The sequence below is a fragment of the Mixophyes fleayi genome, chromosome 6 (genome assembly GCF_038048845.1).
Source record: "Mixophyes fleayi isolate aMixFle1 chromosome 6, aMixFle1.hap1, whole genome shotgun sequence".
In the NCBI taxonomy this organism is placed as follows: domain Eukaryota; kingdom Metazoa; phylum Chordata; class Amphibia; order Anura; family Limnodynastidae; genus Mixophyes; species Mixophyes fleayi.
In genome coordinates, this window is record NC_134407.1 from 77718989 (window position 1) to 77739057 (window position 20069).

The following is a 20069-nucleotide window of genomic DNA, read 5'->3' on the forward strand; positions in this document are numbered from 1 at the left end:
ACTAGCGAGTTGTAGGCCCCGATGCAGGAGAGTGGGGAGGGGGGGAACCGGGGCCTACAGCTCACTAGTGCCGACCCTTTGCATCTGCCACGCTGAGGGCCCTATTGTCTCCATGGTCCAGGAGCGGATATAGAAAACGGTTGTACCCGGGGCGATTTGGGGGGGGGGGGGGATTTAGGCCCCGCCCCCTTCCTAACATCTTAGGCTGCCGACGGCTGCACACTATGTGCAGGTCTGTCCAGCCGTGACAGGCAGGGACAGTGTGCTGCCCGGCTGCTCTGATTGTGTTTTAAACACAATCAGAGCAGCCGGGCAGCACACTGTCCCTGCCTGTCACGGCTGGACGGACCTGCACATACTGTGCAGCCGTCGGCAGCAAGTGTCTGCTAGGGGGGGCGATTGCCGCGATTGCCCCTCCCTGGATCCGCCACTGCCATGGTCCCTGGTGCACTGCACCTGCCGCACCAATGGTAGTTCCGCCACTGACTGGGCACACATATAGTGGTACAGACACTGGGCATGTAGACACTGGGCACACATATACAGGTACAGACACAGTGGGCACACATATACACAGGAACAGACACAGTGGGCAAACACACATGCAGGAGCAGACACAGTGGGCACACTCACATGCAGGAGCAGACATACTGGGCACACACACATACAGGAGCAGACACAATGTGCACACACATTCTGGGCACCGCCTACTATGTATTTGGCCCCACCTACATAATGCCACTTTCAGACTTTTTTTCCAGGGCCACTTTCAGTTCCCAATCCGCCCCTGCCTCACTCTGAATGCTTAAGTGCAGCTGTAATTACAGCCCTACCTGTATAAACCTTAACTAAAATACAAATGGTTCTAGTATGTGGCATTTGTTAACATATATAATCCTAGAATGCAATGTAACAGCAAATGGAGTGGGGTGTAGGTGTGTGTCTCCATAGGAATTTTTTAAGGTTGAGTTATAAAGCAGTCCTGATAGCTGTCTCCTTTCCCTCACAGCAACATTGCTGTCTCAGTGTGAATAGTCACACTGCACAAAGCAGTGACTAATCCAGCTATATAGGACATGTATTTCAATAGAGCAATGGGGGCTTTACTTCCATCAGTGCCACAACATATCTGCAATGTTACAAACAGTTAAGTGTCATTAAAGAGAGCATAGCCTGCATTAAACACCATATATGTGTGTACATATAAACATACAAAAGAAGTGACAGTGTATTATAAAATATATCTCTTCAGGTCTTATGCCTTTTATTCGGAAGGAACAATCGTTTTTGCAGGTGTCAGACAACCCACGTTTATGTTCTTTTAAGCTCTCTACGCAGGTTGAAAGCAGTGTGCATTGCAGTGCCATACCACTGGGTGTCTGTAGAGGGCACTATGCTTGGACGCGTATGGGAGGAATTAGGTAGGTGTGTGTGTGTGTGTGAGTGTAAGAATCAGGGATAAGGCAGAGGGAGATACACAAGTCAGATAGCATTGGAGCAGGTCCCTTCATTGTAAACCCCGCATTTTGGCGCAATCTTTCAAATATTATTTTTTTTCTTATATATGCAAACTTTACTGCTGCGTGGGAGCCGCTGTCTATAGATTGTAAAACGGGGGTTCCAGGAAGGACCCTAGGAAGAAGATAAGCAAGTGCCAGCTTTCCTGTGCTGATCCTGCTATTCCTGTGTATACCCCTCTCTCCCCATGCCTGCCAATGGGTTGGATTTTGGTTTTGCTTTTATCTTCCTTTTGCCACCCCAGCTTTGCATTTAGCTCCCACTTCGACTCTGGTAAGTTTCAGCACCTTTTATTTCCTTGAGTCTCTTTTTTTTTTTTTTCCTTGAATGAATATTTTATTTGCAGTCAAATTTGGTTTGTTTCGCCCCACACTCCAGTTATGCTGGAGACATATCTCAGACTCCCCTCCCCCTCCTTCTGCATATCCCTCCCTTCTGCGGATTGATTGTGAGGTTGGGGAGCAGAGCTTTGGTACCTGCTACGCTTGTTTCTTGGGTCTTTTTACCCATTGACCCCCATGCTGGTTTGCAGCCAACTGCTGCCTTTCCGTCTGGGGAGGGCTTCCTATGGCTGGGGGATTGTAAAGGTTGCTGCAGAATTACATGTGGCTGTGGATTAAGAACTGAGTGTTCCCTGGCGGCAGGATCAGACAGATGACATACAAGCTATGCTGTGTTGGATGGATGATGGATCAGCTAAATTCCAGGTAATAACATCCCTCCCCCTCAAATACATGTATCAATTCTGCATCCAAACATGTGTGGTTGTCACTGCTAATTTGTCCCCTAAACCTAGCCTTACATGCTGCATTTATATATCATCTTTTTAATATAAATTTATTTTTAGAATGTGCACTAAAAATTTTGCCCCAATATTGAAACACAGTGTTTCCCAATGTTGCCATGTACACTATTTTGTTTTACTGTCCTTGACAAGTGCCACTTGAATTGCTTTGTAGCTGCAAGCAATGTAAGTATGTTCATATAGACACTTATGTTTATGACTTTCTACACCCTGATATACAAGAGTGTGTCCAGAAGGCTGAATGAATTTAGCAGGAGTTTTTCATTTGTCTTTCAGAAACAAAACACAATGATGAAAATATTTGTGCCTTGAAGGCTGTAGGTTATCTATAGGAGATGTTTGTGTAGGTATTTACATTCTCTCCAACTTCTGAATAATGCAGATAGTTTTGGACTAAATTGGTACTTTTTCATAAAATCTTATATTAATTTATAATGGACTTTTGCAGAACAATACACACGTCATGTTTTACATGATATAATTCAGAAATCATGGAGTACAAATATAACCAGACTAAATAAAACTCAGGAGGGGACAAAACTAAGCCAAAATATTATATATATTACTATAATTTTACAAAGCTGCTCTATAAACCTACAACTTTCATTTTATAAACGCATACCATATGCAACAAAAGGCACAGTAACAAGGTATTAATAGAATAATTCTTCTCTTTAAACATCATAAAATGACTATTTGACAGCTGCTGGCCTACATATTATGCTTAGCTCAAAGGCTAAATTCATCTATCACAATACTAGATTTCGCAGCCGGAAATATAGTAAACTACATGCATCGTGTATATCACCATTCAGTGTATAAATCCAGTGCGCTGAATATAACAATACATCAGTGCATTTGTATTATATTAACTACCTATTTAAAGCCCCTTTTTTCCCCCCTATAGTTTGACATGGCAACCATCTTATGAGAGGCAGGCTTGCTAGATCATGGAAACTCCAGCAAAAGACAAGTCCTGTGGACTTCCTTTAACCCTTGTTGTGCAAGATGCCCATGTAGCATTGCTCTGAAATTGTTTACAGTAAAGAACGGTATCATTTTGACAATGGTGAAGCAGAGCTCGTCTGTCGTCTCTCTAATGGGTTACTTGACTTTATTGTTTGAGTCCTGCAGCACACTAATTTGTCTTGCTTTGGCACCTCAGGGCGTTAGTGTTGCAAGGCCAGTGGCCGCCAGGCATCTCCAGAGAAACATCCGCCCTGGAAGTGTGTCTGCTGGTGTTTCTATTTATAGGCGCTTGTGAATGAGGAAATAGGCAGGTCAAAGGGCACTTCCTAAGACTGGTCATGCTAGACAGATAGAATACAACTCTGTTTATGCTTGTATGTACATATGTGCAGCTGTCTAGGTCACTAATGCAGAAGTAAAATGCACTTAAGACTGAAGAAGATCTTGGCCTATATCATGTGGAGAAAGAGATTATAGTCCAGGGTGACATCTGCCCTGGAAGTGTTTCCCTGTTTATAAACTCGTGGAAATGGGTATATTGGTGGCCCTTCCTAAGCCTGGACCCGCTAGTCATGTCTCGGATAGAATGCAACTCTGTGTGTCTTCAGGGTCACTCTTATCAAAAGCCGGGCTCTTTGCGGTATTCATTGCAGCCTCCTCACTCCTCTATTAAACTGTCGCTGTCCCCAGCTCTTGCCCCCCCCTGGTTTGCTCGTCCTCTCTGTTCTGACATCTCCAATGCACTTCTGTTCTAAGACAGCCAATGCCTTTAAGGCAGGCAAGAAAAAACTTCCTGTACTCAGCTTCTCTCTTCTGGAAAGTGGTGTTGCTATGTCATTGTTATGCCACATCCGCCAAACTTAAAAAAAGAAGAGAGGAAAAGACTGTTTTCTTACTTTTATCCGCACTATAGAGCCTCCATGGTATTACTTTCATACTGGATGGCGGTGTTGAGAATGAGGCCCTGTGCGTGGCAGTAGTGGTATCCCCCAAAAGCTGGCCATGAAAATATCAAAATGAAGATCTTTGTATACATTTTGTGGAGAAAGATATTCTAGTAATGAGCTGCTTTTTAATAATTGTCCAAGACCCTTGTTTGCTCAATAAAGTGTCTCTATACAAAGTCACTGTTCTTTAGATAAGTAGCATTGTGCACTATTTTTTATATATAAAGCAAGTTTGGCATTGCACCATTTATTTAGTCTGACATTGAAAATGTGCTTAATGCAGTTGTGGCATTGATTTATGAAGCTAAAGACCACATTACATCACCATTTCTGGAAATATGCAGGGAGGAATATTATTTTGCTGTAATTAAGAAATATCAGTTTAGGCATAACCAATATTTCTGCTGCATATGCAGATTTGAGTAAAAAGGACTATTTTCTCAGTAAACAAACTAGCCATACCATCAATGCCTTGGTATATTCCTGTGATTAATTAGGCCTTTTGTTATTGCCTGCTGTCATCCGTGTAACATTTTGTACATAATGAATGAGTAATTCAAAAAAGCTACAAGTGTAAAATATTTATTTACAACATAATTTTACACATGATGTTTAAATATGTAAAATATTTATTTGTTTACTATTCTTTTGTAGTGTTGTTACAAGCATGTATTTTGTGATCTTGACATTTTTATGTCTCAACAATAGAGACTACTTATTGTGCTCTCCTTTTTGTCTGTGGATAAATACAGTTTGGATGCATTTATGATAACCGGAGCACAGGTAGCTATGCAGAAAAGTGCTATAAGCCATAGCAACCAGTCGGATGCTGTCATTTTGTTTTTGCCACGTAAACTGGCATTTTGACAGCATGTTCTATGCTTACAGCAAATTAACGTTGCTCTTAAAATTTCAGTTCTGCATGCCAGATTTAAAAATGGAAAGTGCTTGGATGATGTGCGGGTGACTGATACGTCCCCTTTTGCTGTGATTTTTCGTTACCTGAAGCAGAGTGCCAGCTTGTGCAGTGTCTCTTGGTCCTGGAGGACTTAATCCGTCCAAAGTTCTACTGAAGGCAATTGCTATTGAAATGTGTGATTCACTCCTTGTCGGCTCTCAGCGTCAGGTAACTGGTAGTCCCGTGTGGAGGACACCCCATCAGCTACATGTGGAAGGCATATGTATTTAAGGAGGAGATGTCCAAAAGTGGACAACCACTGGAGAAAAAAAATAAAAAAGTATTTTGGTTATCCGAGAAATTACATAGCAGTCTGTGTATACAGATCATTGCCCATTTTGGCACATGTCATCAGGACCATTAACAGTCAGCAGGAGATGAGACTGTAGGAAACCTCATAGCAGATGAGTTAAGTAATCAAATTACGTTCCTTTAGCAATGCACACCAGAATTATGTTTGTCACCTTTAGTCATGCTTTAAGCTTACAAATGGTAGATATTTTAATGTATTAAAGGGTATCCGTCACCTGCAACAGTGAAGGCATCCTAAGTTTAGGTGTCACTGTCACTTGGGTTTCCTACTCATTCTTGAAATGTTTGCAAATAGGCGCAACAATATTTTATTTATTTAAAAACAAAACAAAAAACAGAGCAGACTTTCAGTATGAAATAGTCACCTAAATAATGTCAGGATCCATATCTAAACAGATGCAGTAGGATTTCTTGTTTGCAAAGATGATACATTTATATAAGCATTATTTGGTCTACATGTTTTGGTAAGCAACCGTTTTCATAAATATTATATGCTGTATCAACTGACTGTGCACGTGCGCATCTACGGCTGCCCGAGACATATTAGTGTTTTCGTAATATCCAAGGTAGATTATTAGTGACTGGTCAAGAGGATGCCATCTGCAGTTACTTACATAGGGTCTCCCATTCCCAATAGTGAATTTATAGAAATCTGCGCACATTAAAACTGGACTAAATCCCATAGCAAACTGTCAGACTCTAATAAAAGTTTAGAAAAAAAAAAAAGCAAATTGATGAATTTTTGCTAAGAATAAGTTTTCCACGACAAAAGTGTTAATGTAAAAGCAGCACTGAAAGCAAACAACCTATTGGATCCTCTTCAATCAGGCTCTCTCTCTCAATACTCTACAGAGACTGCGTTGACCAAGGTTGTCAATGATCTGATCACAGCTTAAAATAAAGGTGATTACTCTCTTCTAATTCTCCTGGATCTCTCTGCTGCATTCAACACTGTTGACCACTCTCTCCTCATACAGACGTTACAATCCCTAGGTCTTCAAGACACTGTCCTATCCTGGCTCTCATCCTACCTATCTAATTGCTCTTTCAGTGTTCATTTCTCTGGACCAACCTCCAATCCGCTTTCTTTATCAGTTGGAGTACCACAAGGCTCAGTCCTAGGTCCTTTGCTATTCTATATCTACACCACTTCTCTAGGAAAACTAATAAGCTCCTTTGGATTTCCGTATATCATCTCTATGCAGATGATACACAAATGTGTCTATCCTCTCCTGAGCTCTCAACATCTGTGTTGTCTCGCATTACTGACTGTCTTTCTGCCATTTCATCTTGGATGTCCTCTCGCCAACTCAATCTTTCAAAAACAGAATTAATATTCCCACCCAAAAACAGAAGCTAACTGCCTGACATTTCTATTTATCTTGACAACATGACCATAAATCCCACCCCGCAAGCTCGCTGCCTAGGTGTAATCCTTGACTTGCAACTATCCTTTGTTCCCCACATCAACACTATATTTACATCATGCTGCATACATCTAAAAAACATTTCCAAAAATGTACATTATTTCACACAGGTCACTGCAAAAACTTTAGTTCATGCACTTGTCATCTCCCACATCGACTATTGTAATTCCCTCCTTACTGGTCTTTCCCTAAACAGACTCGAGCCTCTACAATCTATTTTGCATGCAGCGACTAGATTGATTTTCTTTGCAAATCGTTTTAGATCTGCTGAGTCGCTTTGTCAGTCTCTAAATTGGTTGCCTGTTTTTCAACAAATTCAATATAAAATTCTTCTAACAACGTACAAGGCCATCAACAAAATTGCACCGAAATACATCTCCTCACTTGTCTCAAAATATTTCCCAACTCGACACCGTCGTTCTGCACAAGATCTGCGTCTCTCATCACTTCCTTACATTTTCGGTTACAGGACTTTTTTCAGACTACACCCACTTTATGGAATTCACTCCCTCACACCACAAGACTTTCCTCTAGTCTTCAAGCATTCTCTAAAAACCCACCTCTTCAGACAAGCTTATAGTATTCCTCTACCACCCTCTTAATCTCCCTAGGTTACCCTATTACCACCCTCTACACAGCTAACGCAAGACAACAACCTTCTGACCAACATAGTTGTGTGACTGAGCATACAGCCCACTAAATACTTTGTAACCTTTGCATTCTAGCTGGACAAATATTCAATATGATGTAGCACTTACCCTTGTGTATCAAACCATTGTCCTATTGATTGTAAGCTTGCGAGCAGGGCCTTCTTACCTCTCTGTATGTATTACCCAGTATTGTTTTATTACTGTATGTTCCCAATTGTAAAGCGCTACGGAATCTGCTGGCGCTATATAAATGTTGATAATGATGATGAATGATAGAGATCACACACACAATTCAAAGGTTGCAGAACTCGTGGAGTCAAGACCCTGAAAAATGTAAGATATGAGGAGACACAATTACCATTGCCACCCCAGGCAGTAGTATGGCTAGACATACTTTTCAGTGCAGCAGTGTTTCTATATAGTCCAGAACAACCGGAAATTGTTTTCTATAGAAGGACACAACATTTTAAGAAAATGTTAATTTGTGTGTGCACAAATTGGTATGCACACAATTTCCATGATGGGATTTGTAAACTTATACCATCACTCAGAGAGGCATGACATATTACTGTGCCATTTTGTCTATGGTTTTATTTGACCCAATATGTATAGATGGTAGATACAATAAAGTAGATCAGTGATCAGATACACGTCAGGGGACGCATAATGCGGCCCTCGAAACTTCCCAAGAGCCGCATATTAACCTTAATCTCAGTAATCAGTTAAAACAACACATTTAATAAAAGAAATAGACACCTATCTAATGTTACATGCTACACGTCACATGCTATAACACATAGATATGACAATAGAGGAATGGGCTGCAGATGAAGGGCCGGAGAGCCACCTGTTACCCAACACTATAGTAGATTGATTAGATATTTAATGACCCCTTGTTTTAGACTCCAGTTTGTTCTGTAACTTTTAGTTTAAGCTTTCATCTAATATCATTTCTTAATGGCTTGTAATAAGAATTACACTTGCAAGCTTTTGGGACGAGACATTGCATTCTTTTTTTTTTTTTTTTTTTTCCTTCTTCTGTTACCATGAACAGTCAATATAACATTAGTACTGCGTCTTTCCCCCGCCCCCCCTCCCCCCAACACTTCCATTCTACGGCAGAGAGTACATATTGTCTACACACCTTGAATACAGCCATTTTGTGGGCTAAACCAATACTCAAGATAATGCAGCCTATCGACTATAACTGGTGATAACTTTGAGGCACACTATGCCTCACACCTCAGTAATGCTAGTTATTCTTGACCACCACTTTTAAATGGCTGAAAAAGAGGGTGTAACAGGATAGCCAATCAGAAGCGCAAACATTCACACACACCCTCACAGCATTTCACAGTCCCGGCTTCCCGTGTTACTGAGAGATGCCCCACTGAGCACTGAGATTTTATGCTGCTGATGATCAAACCATTCTCAGAGTAGTAACTGAAGACTTAAATATTTTAGAAAAAAAGATGTTCATTTTTAATAACTAAACTTTTTTGTTTTAATGTTTCATACATATAATCATGAAATCTCGTCCATGTAAAATTGCAAAAAGCTGGGTTTGCTGTAGCTTTTATTTCTAGCGCTAAGATTGTGGTTCTTAGTAATAAAAATGTCATGGACCCTTTGCAGAAATGTTTAAAACGTGTGATTTCTGGTGATAAATAAGACATATGCAGATTTAATAATGTGATTGGTTACAGACTCTATCTGGACGCTTGCTTTCAGTAGACTAGTGTGCACCAGAATGATGACTCCTAATATCCGATTAGTTGCTATAGGATACAACATGTCTGATCTGTTTTTATTGTTTAATTTATAAGCCATGATACGTTGTTCTTTTACATTTGCAATGTTAGCTGCAACTGTGACAAACTTTATTTTTTTTATGCTGTATTTCCAGTTTTATCCTCATCATCCTTCACACAGCAAGCAGTATTTGTGTAATTAGGAACTATTGAAAAGCAGCTGTAAACATATCTATAAATGAAAATACAACATATTTTTCCATGCTTTCAGAAATTATGGGCAGGATTAGGTTTGCAAATTGTAATAACATATTTATTTTATTTTTTAAAATATGATCAACCTTTTAAAATATGAAATTGTCTTCCAAATAATGTCAGAATCCGTCTCTAAACAGATGCAGTAGGGTGGTTTCTTATTTGCAAGGAACATACATTTATATAAACATTATTGTGTCTTTACATGTTTTGTTAGGCGACCGTTTTCATAAAGTTTGTATGCTGTGTATAGTATAATACTTGCGCATCTACGGCTGGCGTAGATGGACGTACATAGGACCCGACTCTTGTTCCCAATGGTGAATTTATAGAAATCTGTGCACATATAAAATGTCCTATAACACATAACAGTCAGAACAAATAGGGGGGAAATCAATTAGCCGCAAAGTGTCTCCGGAACAGTTGCATTCCCCCCTAATAGAGAGTAATATGGCAACTTGTTAAAGGCAGACTTTAAGTCAGGTTCTATTTGCAAAATAACCAAATGCCTATCCATATGTTATCACTGAACATGTCTAATACAGATGAGTGTCTTGCTGAGAAGTGGCACAACAAAACATAGTGCTTTATAGCACCATGTGATATGACCCAAAGCTGCACGGTGGATAGAATTGTATCCAATGGCAAGAATATAGCAGAACTGTGTCACATCCAAGGACAACAGAAATAAACTGTGTTTGTCAGCCATGTATTTATATCATCAGACAAACATATAAGGAAGCTAAAGATAAAGCCAGCTGGAGTACATCATGCAGGAGATGTGGACTGCTTAGTCCTAACAAATACTGGCAATAGGGTCATGTCTTATTGATGGAGTAACACCCATAAATCATACATGGCTTCATCTAGTTCCTTAAGGGACCACTTAACCAAAAACACAATTTGCCCAGTATAAAAGAGCTACTGAATAATAGATCCACAAATATTTATGTAAAAGTTTCCGCACCTTGACAAGTTTGATGGTTTTTACATTTGCTGTACAGCCAATTATAACCTTGCTGTTTACAGCTATTTTATGCAAAAGGTGGCTCTGGGTAGTGACGCTTTCTGACGTCAGGATTATCAGCCACAAGAACCCAGCATTTATCTGCTCTGTATCTGTCACGCTATTACAGATATGCAGGATACTGTACTCTACAGCTTCCATACAAAGAAGGTAGTCACAGTTACAAAGCTAATTATATACATTGTAGTGCAATTTAGTCATACTGATACTGCTTAAGTATAGGGATGCCATGGCAACTGGTCTCTTTGCTGTATTTTTAAGCATGGAAAAATAAAAGCTATTTTCTTCACAGCTGGGAAGAATAGGCAGCTGCTTATGGTGCAAAGAAGCATAGGGGTCCAACACTGAATGCATTAATGTTCTCTCTGCCGCAGGGAAGGAGATCTGTCCCATAATGGAGAATCCCTATCTTCCTTGTTCTGACGTATATTTGTGAAGACCAGTATATACACTGACATATTAGTCATAACGGATTTGCTTTACATTACTTCTTAAGGTCACGTAACCACTGTCGTTTTGCATACACTTAACTAGTAATTCTAAGGGGGGTATTCAATTGACGGCGGGATCGCCGCAAAGCCCACGCTTGAAAAATATTACCGTTAATACGGTAATATCTTGCTGGATTTCGCCGCAAGCTGAAATCTAGCGAGTAAATTACCGTATTAACGGTATTTACGCGCAATATTACCGTATTAACGATCCCGCCGTCAATTGAATACCCCCCTAAGTCTAATACACCGTATATAAATAGGGTTGTAAATGGAACCCATTGTTTCCAGTGTTGCTATACCCTTTTTCCTTTCTACTGGTGTTCTGGTCGTTGTGTTTTTTAAAATGTGCTTAGTTAATTGCATTTACACGGGTTAAATGTGTTGGTGAATCCTAGAGAGACCTCCCAACGTTAGTAAAATTGCTATTGGCAATCGCATTTTACTAGCATAAAAATAGTGCAAAGCCAGTGGGTACCTGTCCTTAAGAAGTTGTATCGGTCAACCAAAATAGAAATGCATACATACAGGTCAGAATGATACTGGTGACACCACTACAAAATGCTGAAAAGCATAACGCACAGGGTGGATTCAGTCCTATTTGGGAGCCAAATAGGACTTTACATACAGAGAACTAAACAGGTCCAAGATGTGTTCTAAATATAGGCGCTACCTTTAGGAAGGAGACATTTGTAAGAAAGATAAGTGTGTTTGAGAGCCAACTAAACTAGTCCCAGCACATGGGCAAATGAACCCAGATGGTTGTATCATGTATTCTAGCCTGCATGAGACACCATAGAAATCCTAAGTGGCCCTGTGGCTCTCTGAGCAGAAGAATGACTGACTGTGACACAGGACGTCCATGAAAACACATGCACAAATAAGCATGTAACTTGCATTAACCAATCAGTTGTTTGCTTTCCTTTTATAAACTGCTAAAGAAAAAATGTAAGCAGCTGACTGCTATATGTTTTTCTGGGTTTTTTTTTGTGCTCACTGTGTTTTTCTGCCTTATTATAAATTCTAAGGATATGCCTCTATTCTACATTCTGTTTACAGTTTGTGGTCTGGTAACTTTATATGGTCACAAAACCTTGTTTTATATCATTTAGACCACATACATTGGCATCCTACAACAAAGCTATAGTTGGGTTTACAGAACAGCACACTAATATTTGTTTTCTCGCACAGTGTTTTCTGTAATGCCATAACACTGGCTCCTTTTGACGCCTAGTTCCATAAATGGCCGTGTAGAAGGATGTGAGGAATGTTACCGTTCCTTCCTCTTTGCTGCTGACTAGTGCTTTTTCCTCTAGTTTTAATGCTTGTCTCACGCGCTGCCTTCCGCTATAAAAAGGTGGGAATGATCTAAAAGAAGGTGGGGTACCACTTAGAGAGCACAGGGGGAGGAGAAGGTTCACACAGAAAGGAAGAATTATTCTGCTCATTGTTTTTGACTGAGAGAGTCGTGTGACATGGCAACAGCTTATACATATTTTTGTCTTGTAAATAAGCTAAATACAGTTGTTTATATCTTTTTCCTTTCACATGGAAAGTGTTGTTCACATCAGATTCAAATCCTTTCCCTCTAGGAGTGTTACTTTGTACTTGTACTCTTCACACAGTGGAGGCAGACATTTTGTAGGCTGAATTCATTCGCTTGGAGCTAGTGAGCTCACTGAGGCAGCCATTTTGTGAATGACATCACGGAGAGAAGAAGGTTATTGTGCACCTGTCTCCTACAAAGTGGAGGCAGCTATTTGTGTATGCAGTCTATTTTGACTAAAAATGCTTATTACATTGATGTAATCCACCTAAAAGACATTTTGCATTATAAAGAGCTGCTCCCATCACAAGATGCTAGTTCTGCATGTCCATAGACGCTATTAACTTGGCATGCAGACCTATGCGCTTCCCATAAAAACAGGTGCCTTCATTCAAAAGTGACGGCACAAAACATCACATATACAGCAGGCCTGCAGTGTTACATCTCTATAAATGACTTCTCTGTGTTTTCCATCCACTAGTTAAAATAGTTTATAAGGCATCAGCAGAACACTGATTTGGTGCATTAGGTAAGGATGGGCAGTTCCCCTCTTTCTTCATATACACACATGGCATACTCTTATATATGCTGTGCAGCAATGTTCTGCTTCTGCCTGTTCTGATGTTTATTAAACATAGTTCTCATGTTGCTCCTCTGAAGCAGGAGAGAAAGAGATGTTCTGTTCTAGCCTCTGCCCCCACTTTTGTTGCACCCAAAGCAGCTGCCACTTCTTCCTAACACTTGTCCAGACCCCATTATAAACAGATACACATTAAACCATCAATGTCCACATGCAGAGGCCTTTGTGTCTTCAAAGCTTGGTGCAATTTACTGTTCAGTCGCCTATTAATGGGGGGGAATATTTTATTTATAAGTAGGGGTTATTTTCACTTTATTATTCTTTACATGGTCAGTTAAATATAGAAGAATATGCACAGAACCCTTAATTGCAGCCCCCTTCCTGCATGCTCAACCAAGGTTAAATGAAATGTTTGTAGTCTCCAATACAATAGAGACTCTGGTGGGTCCATTTACATGACAAAGTGAACTACTTGGCTTTACAGTGTAATAAGCTTCACACCAAGCACTTCTTGGATATGGTAGGAATTAATCTTGTTTTAGTTAGCTTTATGTAAAACCACAATTTCTTTTCACATAATGTTCTTTTGTAGAACTTCTTTAAAGATGTCACTGAAATGGCCTCAGAAGTTTTTTTGAGACACTACCACATTTAACCCTGGCTTGGTTTTGCAAAATGGGCAGGGATAATTCCTGGTTCTCCAGCTGCTGCAGAACTACAAGGTCCAGCATGCACTGCCAAATAGTTACACAACAGCTGCAGTGCCAGAAGTTGAGTGAAGTTTGGTATGCAAAAGTGCTTACACGTCTCCATTTTAGTTAATGTTAACAGGCTGCTTCTGCTGGGAAGAGATAGGAGGCTTGTACCGTATATATGCTCCCCTTATGGGAAAGTATGAAACCCAGGAGAGTAGAGACTTACAGGAGATAGAAGTGAAATTTCCAGAAAGTGAAACAAACCTTTCACAGTGCTGTTTATCAAACAATCCATAAAGATAACCTTCATCTTCAAAATGCTGCACGTCTATATCTGCGGTTGCAGTCAGTGAGGAAAGGCTAATGCCCACCTGCCGGCATTGCCGTGAGTGGACGGCTGGTTCAGATGGAAGGTGCTTCTAATCTAGTGTAAGGTGGTGACCTGACTGCAGATTAGCAGAGACCGTGCTGGCTCTCTGTGGAATAAATTGGGACCTTTTCAATGCAAATCAGAACCCTATCAACGTGGAGTTTGTATGTCCCCCCCATGTTGCTTGTTTCCTCCAGGTGCTCCAGTTCCTTCCCACACTTTAATAATATACTGATAGGTTAATTAGCTTCTAACAAAAAATTAACCCTGGTGGGTGACCTTGTGGTAGTGAATATAAATGGTACGTTCCACTGGGACAACGACTGAAGCTAATGATTAATTATCTATGTAAAGCGCTGTGTAATATGTAGGTGCTATATTAATAACTGTTTATGAAATAATAGATTCAGGCTCTGAACCTATTTCATGTACTGAAGTGTGTTACTGATTTCAGTGGTACGCAGCATTCAGTGCAGTTTTAGCATCTTAATGACGACAATGATCGAGACTGTCATTGGTGGTCTGACTGTAAATTATTAGAATGGGCCTAGACATTGCTTATTTTACATCCAGTACACGATTAGTCTAAAGTATTGATTTTAATATAATTAATATAATTTACTGTACAAGCTGAAGTAATGAGAGTCTCAGTGACAACAGTCCTGATTTCTCAGGACAGTACTGGGTGTTTGACAACGCCTGAAATGGGGTTGGTCTCTTCCCAGTGGACATGGCTTGACAAATTGAAGGCATGGCATAGTCTGACCTGACACTTGTAGTCTGTAATCTTGACTGATTATGCATTCAGACAGTGTATTACACTATATTTTAACTATTTCAACAATGGTCTCCAGGAAGACTAGATATTGGGCAACACAAACCAGCAGATCTGATCATTCAACCCCATAGCCAAAGGACTAGAATAGACCAGGTGATCCAAAAAGCATAGAAATGGTGGTTAAGTTGTGAAGGCGAATGATGGGATCCCAGGACTGTTTGTTTATGTGCTATGGATCTTGAATACCCACAAATCATGTAATTACTTCTGCATGGTTTTTGTCATGTGATTGTGTTGGGACCACACAAGGAGGAATTTCTAAAACTACATAAAAAAAATGACTGTAAGCTGCCAGATTGGTATTGAACGTTATATGTTAAAATGGAGCTGCTCCCAAAAGAGTATGCAATCTCATAAGATATCAGGAACTTAAAATAAAATTTCATAAGAGTCCATAAGGCAGTATTTGTTAATTATATGGGCACTCAACAGTGCTACCCTGGTGTATTGCTGTTATTTTGAAGGATTTTAGTTTTTTAGCCCCACCAACCATCAACTCTACTCGCTTCCATCACCCCCAAAAACCCTGTTTGTCACTTCAGTTGTTGTATCGGTGAGAACTGTGGGCGATGAAACCGCAGCACAACTCCTAGGAAATGACCATTACTTGTTAAATAGCGGGCAGTGGAGGGGCACTTGGGTGCTGTTGGAGGCAGGAGGGGGATTCCGTCGGCAGCACCATATCCTCACTAGCGCTCTCTGGAATTAGGCGGAGTACATGAAAAAAAAACACACAAGCAGCGCTGAAAAAAATGTACTAAAATGGATTGGTCCCGAACATACACAATCTGGAATAATGTCTCCTAAACCTTAATTAATAAAAGTGATTCAATATTGAATCAAAAATATACACATAAACAGACGTAAAAATACCACATACATAAAATACAAATTTAAAAAGAAATCCTAAAACAATATAGCTAACATCAGATCTTGTGTATAGAGAAATAATAGTATAACAGAATCAAAGACAATAAATATACTCAAATATCCTTAGTTGTAATGTTCTGTGGGCCCACAATTAAAAACTAATTTCATTAGAGGGATAAGCAGTATAGTTATTGGATATTAATAAAGTGATTGTGATTGAGTACAATAATTTTGTTATAAACTTGAGTATTGAAAAAACTTGTTCCATACAAAAATAAGACTGCACAGATAATATTGCACATTTCAGTATTGAAGGTTGCCAATCAGATCTTCTATAAACAACTGTGCGCTTGAATTGGCGATGGTCAATAATTCAATGGAATCACAAATATTCCTGATCACATACGCATTTCAAACTACCGATTTTATTACTCCAAAGAATAAACAACTGAGGCCACCTGGAAAGAGCCGGCCAGCAACTCTTACCTGACCAACCGGCAAGTTCGCCCAGGGAAATAAACATGACCGCCTGATGACCCGGGTCTTATTTATATTGCATACACATTAACTAATCTATCAGCTGTAGCAAAGACATTTCATCTTGAAGTGGTATATCTCATAGACGGCAGATCTAGGCGGAGTACATGTTTCAGGTGGAGCCCGTATAAAGTATCCATAAGGCTGTCTAAAAGACCACAAATCCACTGCTTGATAAATATTACCCTTTTATTCTAAATCGGACAAACTCACGATTGCACTTGATGTATACTTGGACTATACGTACCTTCTAATCATTCACATTGAAATCTAAAGTGTAATTGCTTTTCACTGTAATCCTCTACACTTTCCTGTGGTGCTTACCATCTGCAGAGCTACTGGGTAAATACCAATCAATTTATGGCAGTATTTTGGTTGGCAAGAATCATTTTGTGGGCTGAACCAATCCTAATGCAATACTATCAATCCAATACAATGTAGCAATCATCTCTGAGCCACAAGCTGCAGCAAATTCATTCAATGCTTATTTATTTTACCTTTTTACCTATGTCCACCCTTCAGTGACTGAAGTATGTCTAAGATAGAGAAAAGACTTTCCAGCATCCTAATAGTGACAAAATAAATAGTCATGATTGGAAATTACATGGCACCTTTCTGTTTGTAGAAGCCCTCAAATAGACTATTTTTTTTTTTTTATATATATATATATTGAATACATCAGTGTAGTCTTGTGTGAGCCTGATTTGTGTATCATTTACTTCTGCTATGTTATTATCTTCACAGAGGTGTTGCAGAACGTAGAATTGTCAGCCTTACGGGTACCAGTATCTAATGTTCTGCTTTGAAATGCGTTTCATATGTAGTCTAGTGATAGCATGGCTGCCAGTCACCACATGACTTTGCGGTTAAACCTTCTTATCTGTCAGTGCAGAAGGGTAAAATGTGCTGATTTCCATCAAACCCTCTACTCCTGCCCTAAGACACAGAGACATGTCCTTTCCCACACATTGCTCCTTATTAACCCACCTGATTCTGAAGTTACAGCACACAGTCTCCTTAGGAAAAACGCTGTCTGTGGTGCTGAACTAAAGGAAAGATTTACAAGCATCTGAAAAAAGATCTACACATTTTCAGTTGTCAGGTAAAATTTTACTATTCCTCCTAAAAGGCAGCTGTAGCTTAATTTATGTTTTTGTTACATTGGTTGAAGTGCACCAGGAAATACACATCCCTGTATAAAGTGCATGTGGAAGGCACGCAAGGCGTCCCATTCAAAGTATGGTACAAGGCCTGATCTCTGCTACCTTCCATAACATGGAAAAATCTATTCCTCCTTCTGGTAAACCTTGTCTTCTCCGATAATTTACATTATTCAAAAGGCTTGTGTCATGGAAAAGTTAAAATTGGTTATTGTAATGAATAAGCCATCTGTTTGCATTTTAATGTACATTTCCATCAGCATGGAATCAGTGTGTGTGTATATAATGTATATATCTTCCTGTGTTCCTCATGCCCTTTTCAGGAATATGTGCTCACTTTCATCTTCTTCCTACTGGTGACCTAGCATGCCGATTCATGTGGGTCAGGTCAGGCTCTGATTTGTCCCTGCCTATTCTCAGATCGGACAGCAGGATCTGCTCACACAGTACCTCTCCCTAAATCAAAGTAAGTTTCTTCAATCATCATCAGAAAGTTCTCTACTTTCTACACATGAGTATCCACTCTTGGAGGCAGAGAGCATGTTTGTGATTGATGGAGAGATTCTTTTGATGTAAGATGTTGGGGTACGGTACATTGTGACCAGAGCATGGCTGATTCAGCAGGTGGTTCTATGCAGTATCCACACGCTAATACGGATGATGACAGGCTAAGTAGGTGCATTAATGCACTTAGGCTGTACTCGTCAAGAAACACCTTGGATTCGGCCCGCATTTTACCATAAAAATGGGTACATTTGCACAAAAATGGATATTAAAGTAATAGGCATACTGTATGTTCCTGTCGACTCTCCTGTTATGTAGCCCAGTTTTGTTTGGTAAGGAAGCCTCATTTCAACGAACACTGAGTTTGTACAATTGAGTCAGTATAAATTAGTCATTTATTTTAGAAAGGCTATAGCCTATGCCAGTTTATTAAAATATATATATTTATTTTTTTGCAAAATTTTTCTGTTCCATCCATTCATCCTAAATATACCTCTATAATATCTGGAGAGCAGAGTGTACAAATGCATATTTGAATGACATGTTGGAAAGCCCTAATGCTTAATGGCAGCCACATGCCAAACACCAATTTAGCGTGCTCCTAGCATTAAATTGTTGCAGGACTCTAAAGCCCAGGAGAGGTGCCAACTTTCCTACCTGCTCGGATTACCGTGAGCTCTTCAGCCAAGGATAAGCACAATGGCGAGAGTTCTGTTTAGTATTTGGAGTTATATGTACCTATCACTAGGGTTATAAGTAGATTTTCATATCTTTTGGATGCTGAATGTACAATATACACTGATTACTTGGTTAGAACACCTTCCATTTTTTTTCGTTGCAAGCCATGCATTTAATCTTTCAAAGCACATTTTGGATTTTGTTTCTTTGCTATGATGTGGGAGACCAGCACAAGCTGCCCCGGGGGCCCCAACACATCAGAGGGGACACACAGATTTTCCCTTTTGCAGCCCGCTTCCCCCATCTGGTACAGCATGCAATTTATTATGGGTTTTGTAGCAGCATTGCTCTCACTCTGGTTCTGCAGCCCCCCTCCTACTATATGTATGTAGCACTTGGAGGGTTTGGTGTATGGTTGGATAGCAGAGCAGGTGGCTTACTGAGCGCTTCAATACTGCTGCAATCAGAACATCAGCACCTTCTGGTCGGCAGGCTATGGTTGGTGTCTCTGACATGACTTGATCTGTCTGCCGGCAATTTTATTGGTAGAAGCCTCCATAAGTTGCCCTGACCCACACCCACAAACCTTACTCTTGTCCTGAATAGAGAACATTATAATTATATATTGTATTATTAAACCCAAAAAATGAACTATGTTAATAATCATAAGCTAATGAAATTACTTCAATTTTTCCAAAAGTTCTTCAGATCTCATTTCCTATCTGTTCCACTCTGTCAATGACCTTTAGTGGATCAATGTCATACTATTCTTTTGGCCATACTCCTACCACACAGCCCTAGTAAACCAGATGTGCATTCTCTAACCAGTCACACCACTGCATCTATATCTCTGTAGAAACTAAATTGCCTGCATTAAAACACAGTACAATAATCGGTATGCAAAATCGGCAGTGATTGTGCGTTTGTACCAGTAGAGGGCATTTTCTATAGATAGATAGTTGAAAATATAGTGTACACAATTAAAAGATATACATGTTGTCTTAATCCAGTAATATGTCTGTTTTGTAGTTTGAGTAGAATGTGTTGGTTTTTATTCAATTGCATTCACTTGACCTGCCTTTGTATTGCTGTTTTGGTACTGATTAATTTAAACACTAGCTTAAAGATATGTGATAATATACCCCACACTTGCTGTACCCATATCAAAAAGGTGATCAAGT

The 20069-nt window shown here is 39.8% G+C and overlaps 1 protein-coding gene across 2 annotated transcripts in view; it reads left to right on the forward strand.

Moving 5' to 3' along the window:
* Nucleotides 1-1464: 1464 nt before the first annotated feature.
* The window catches only part of AATK (apoptosis associated tyrosine kinase), an 88661-nt gene continuing 70056 nt past the window's right edge, over nt 1465-20069 (forward strand). The window contains exon 1 of one of the 2 annotated variants that reach the window (XM_075216899.1): nt 1465-1791. In XM_075216899.1, coding sequence (XP_075073000.1) covers nt 1716-1791 — 76 coding nt within the window. In that variant the 5' untranslated portion in view covers nt 1465-1715. Of the gene's footprint in view, nt 1792-1974; nt 2226-20069 lie in introns of those variants that run through there. The other variant, XM_075216901.1, reaches the window with a different exon arrangement.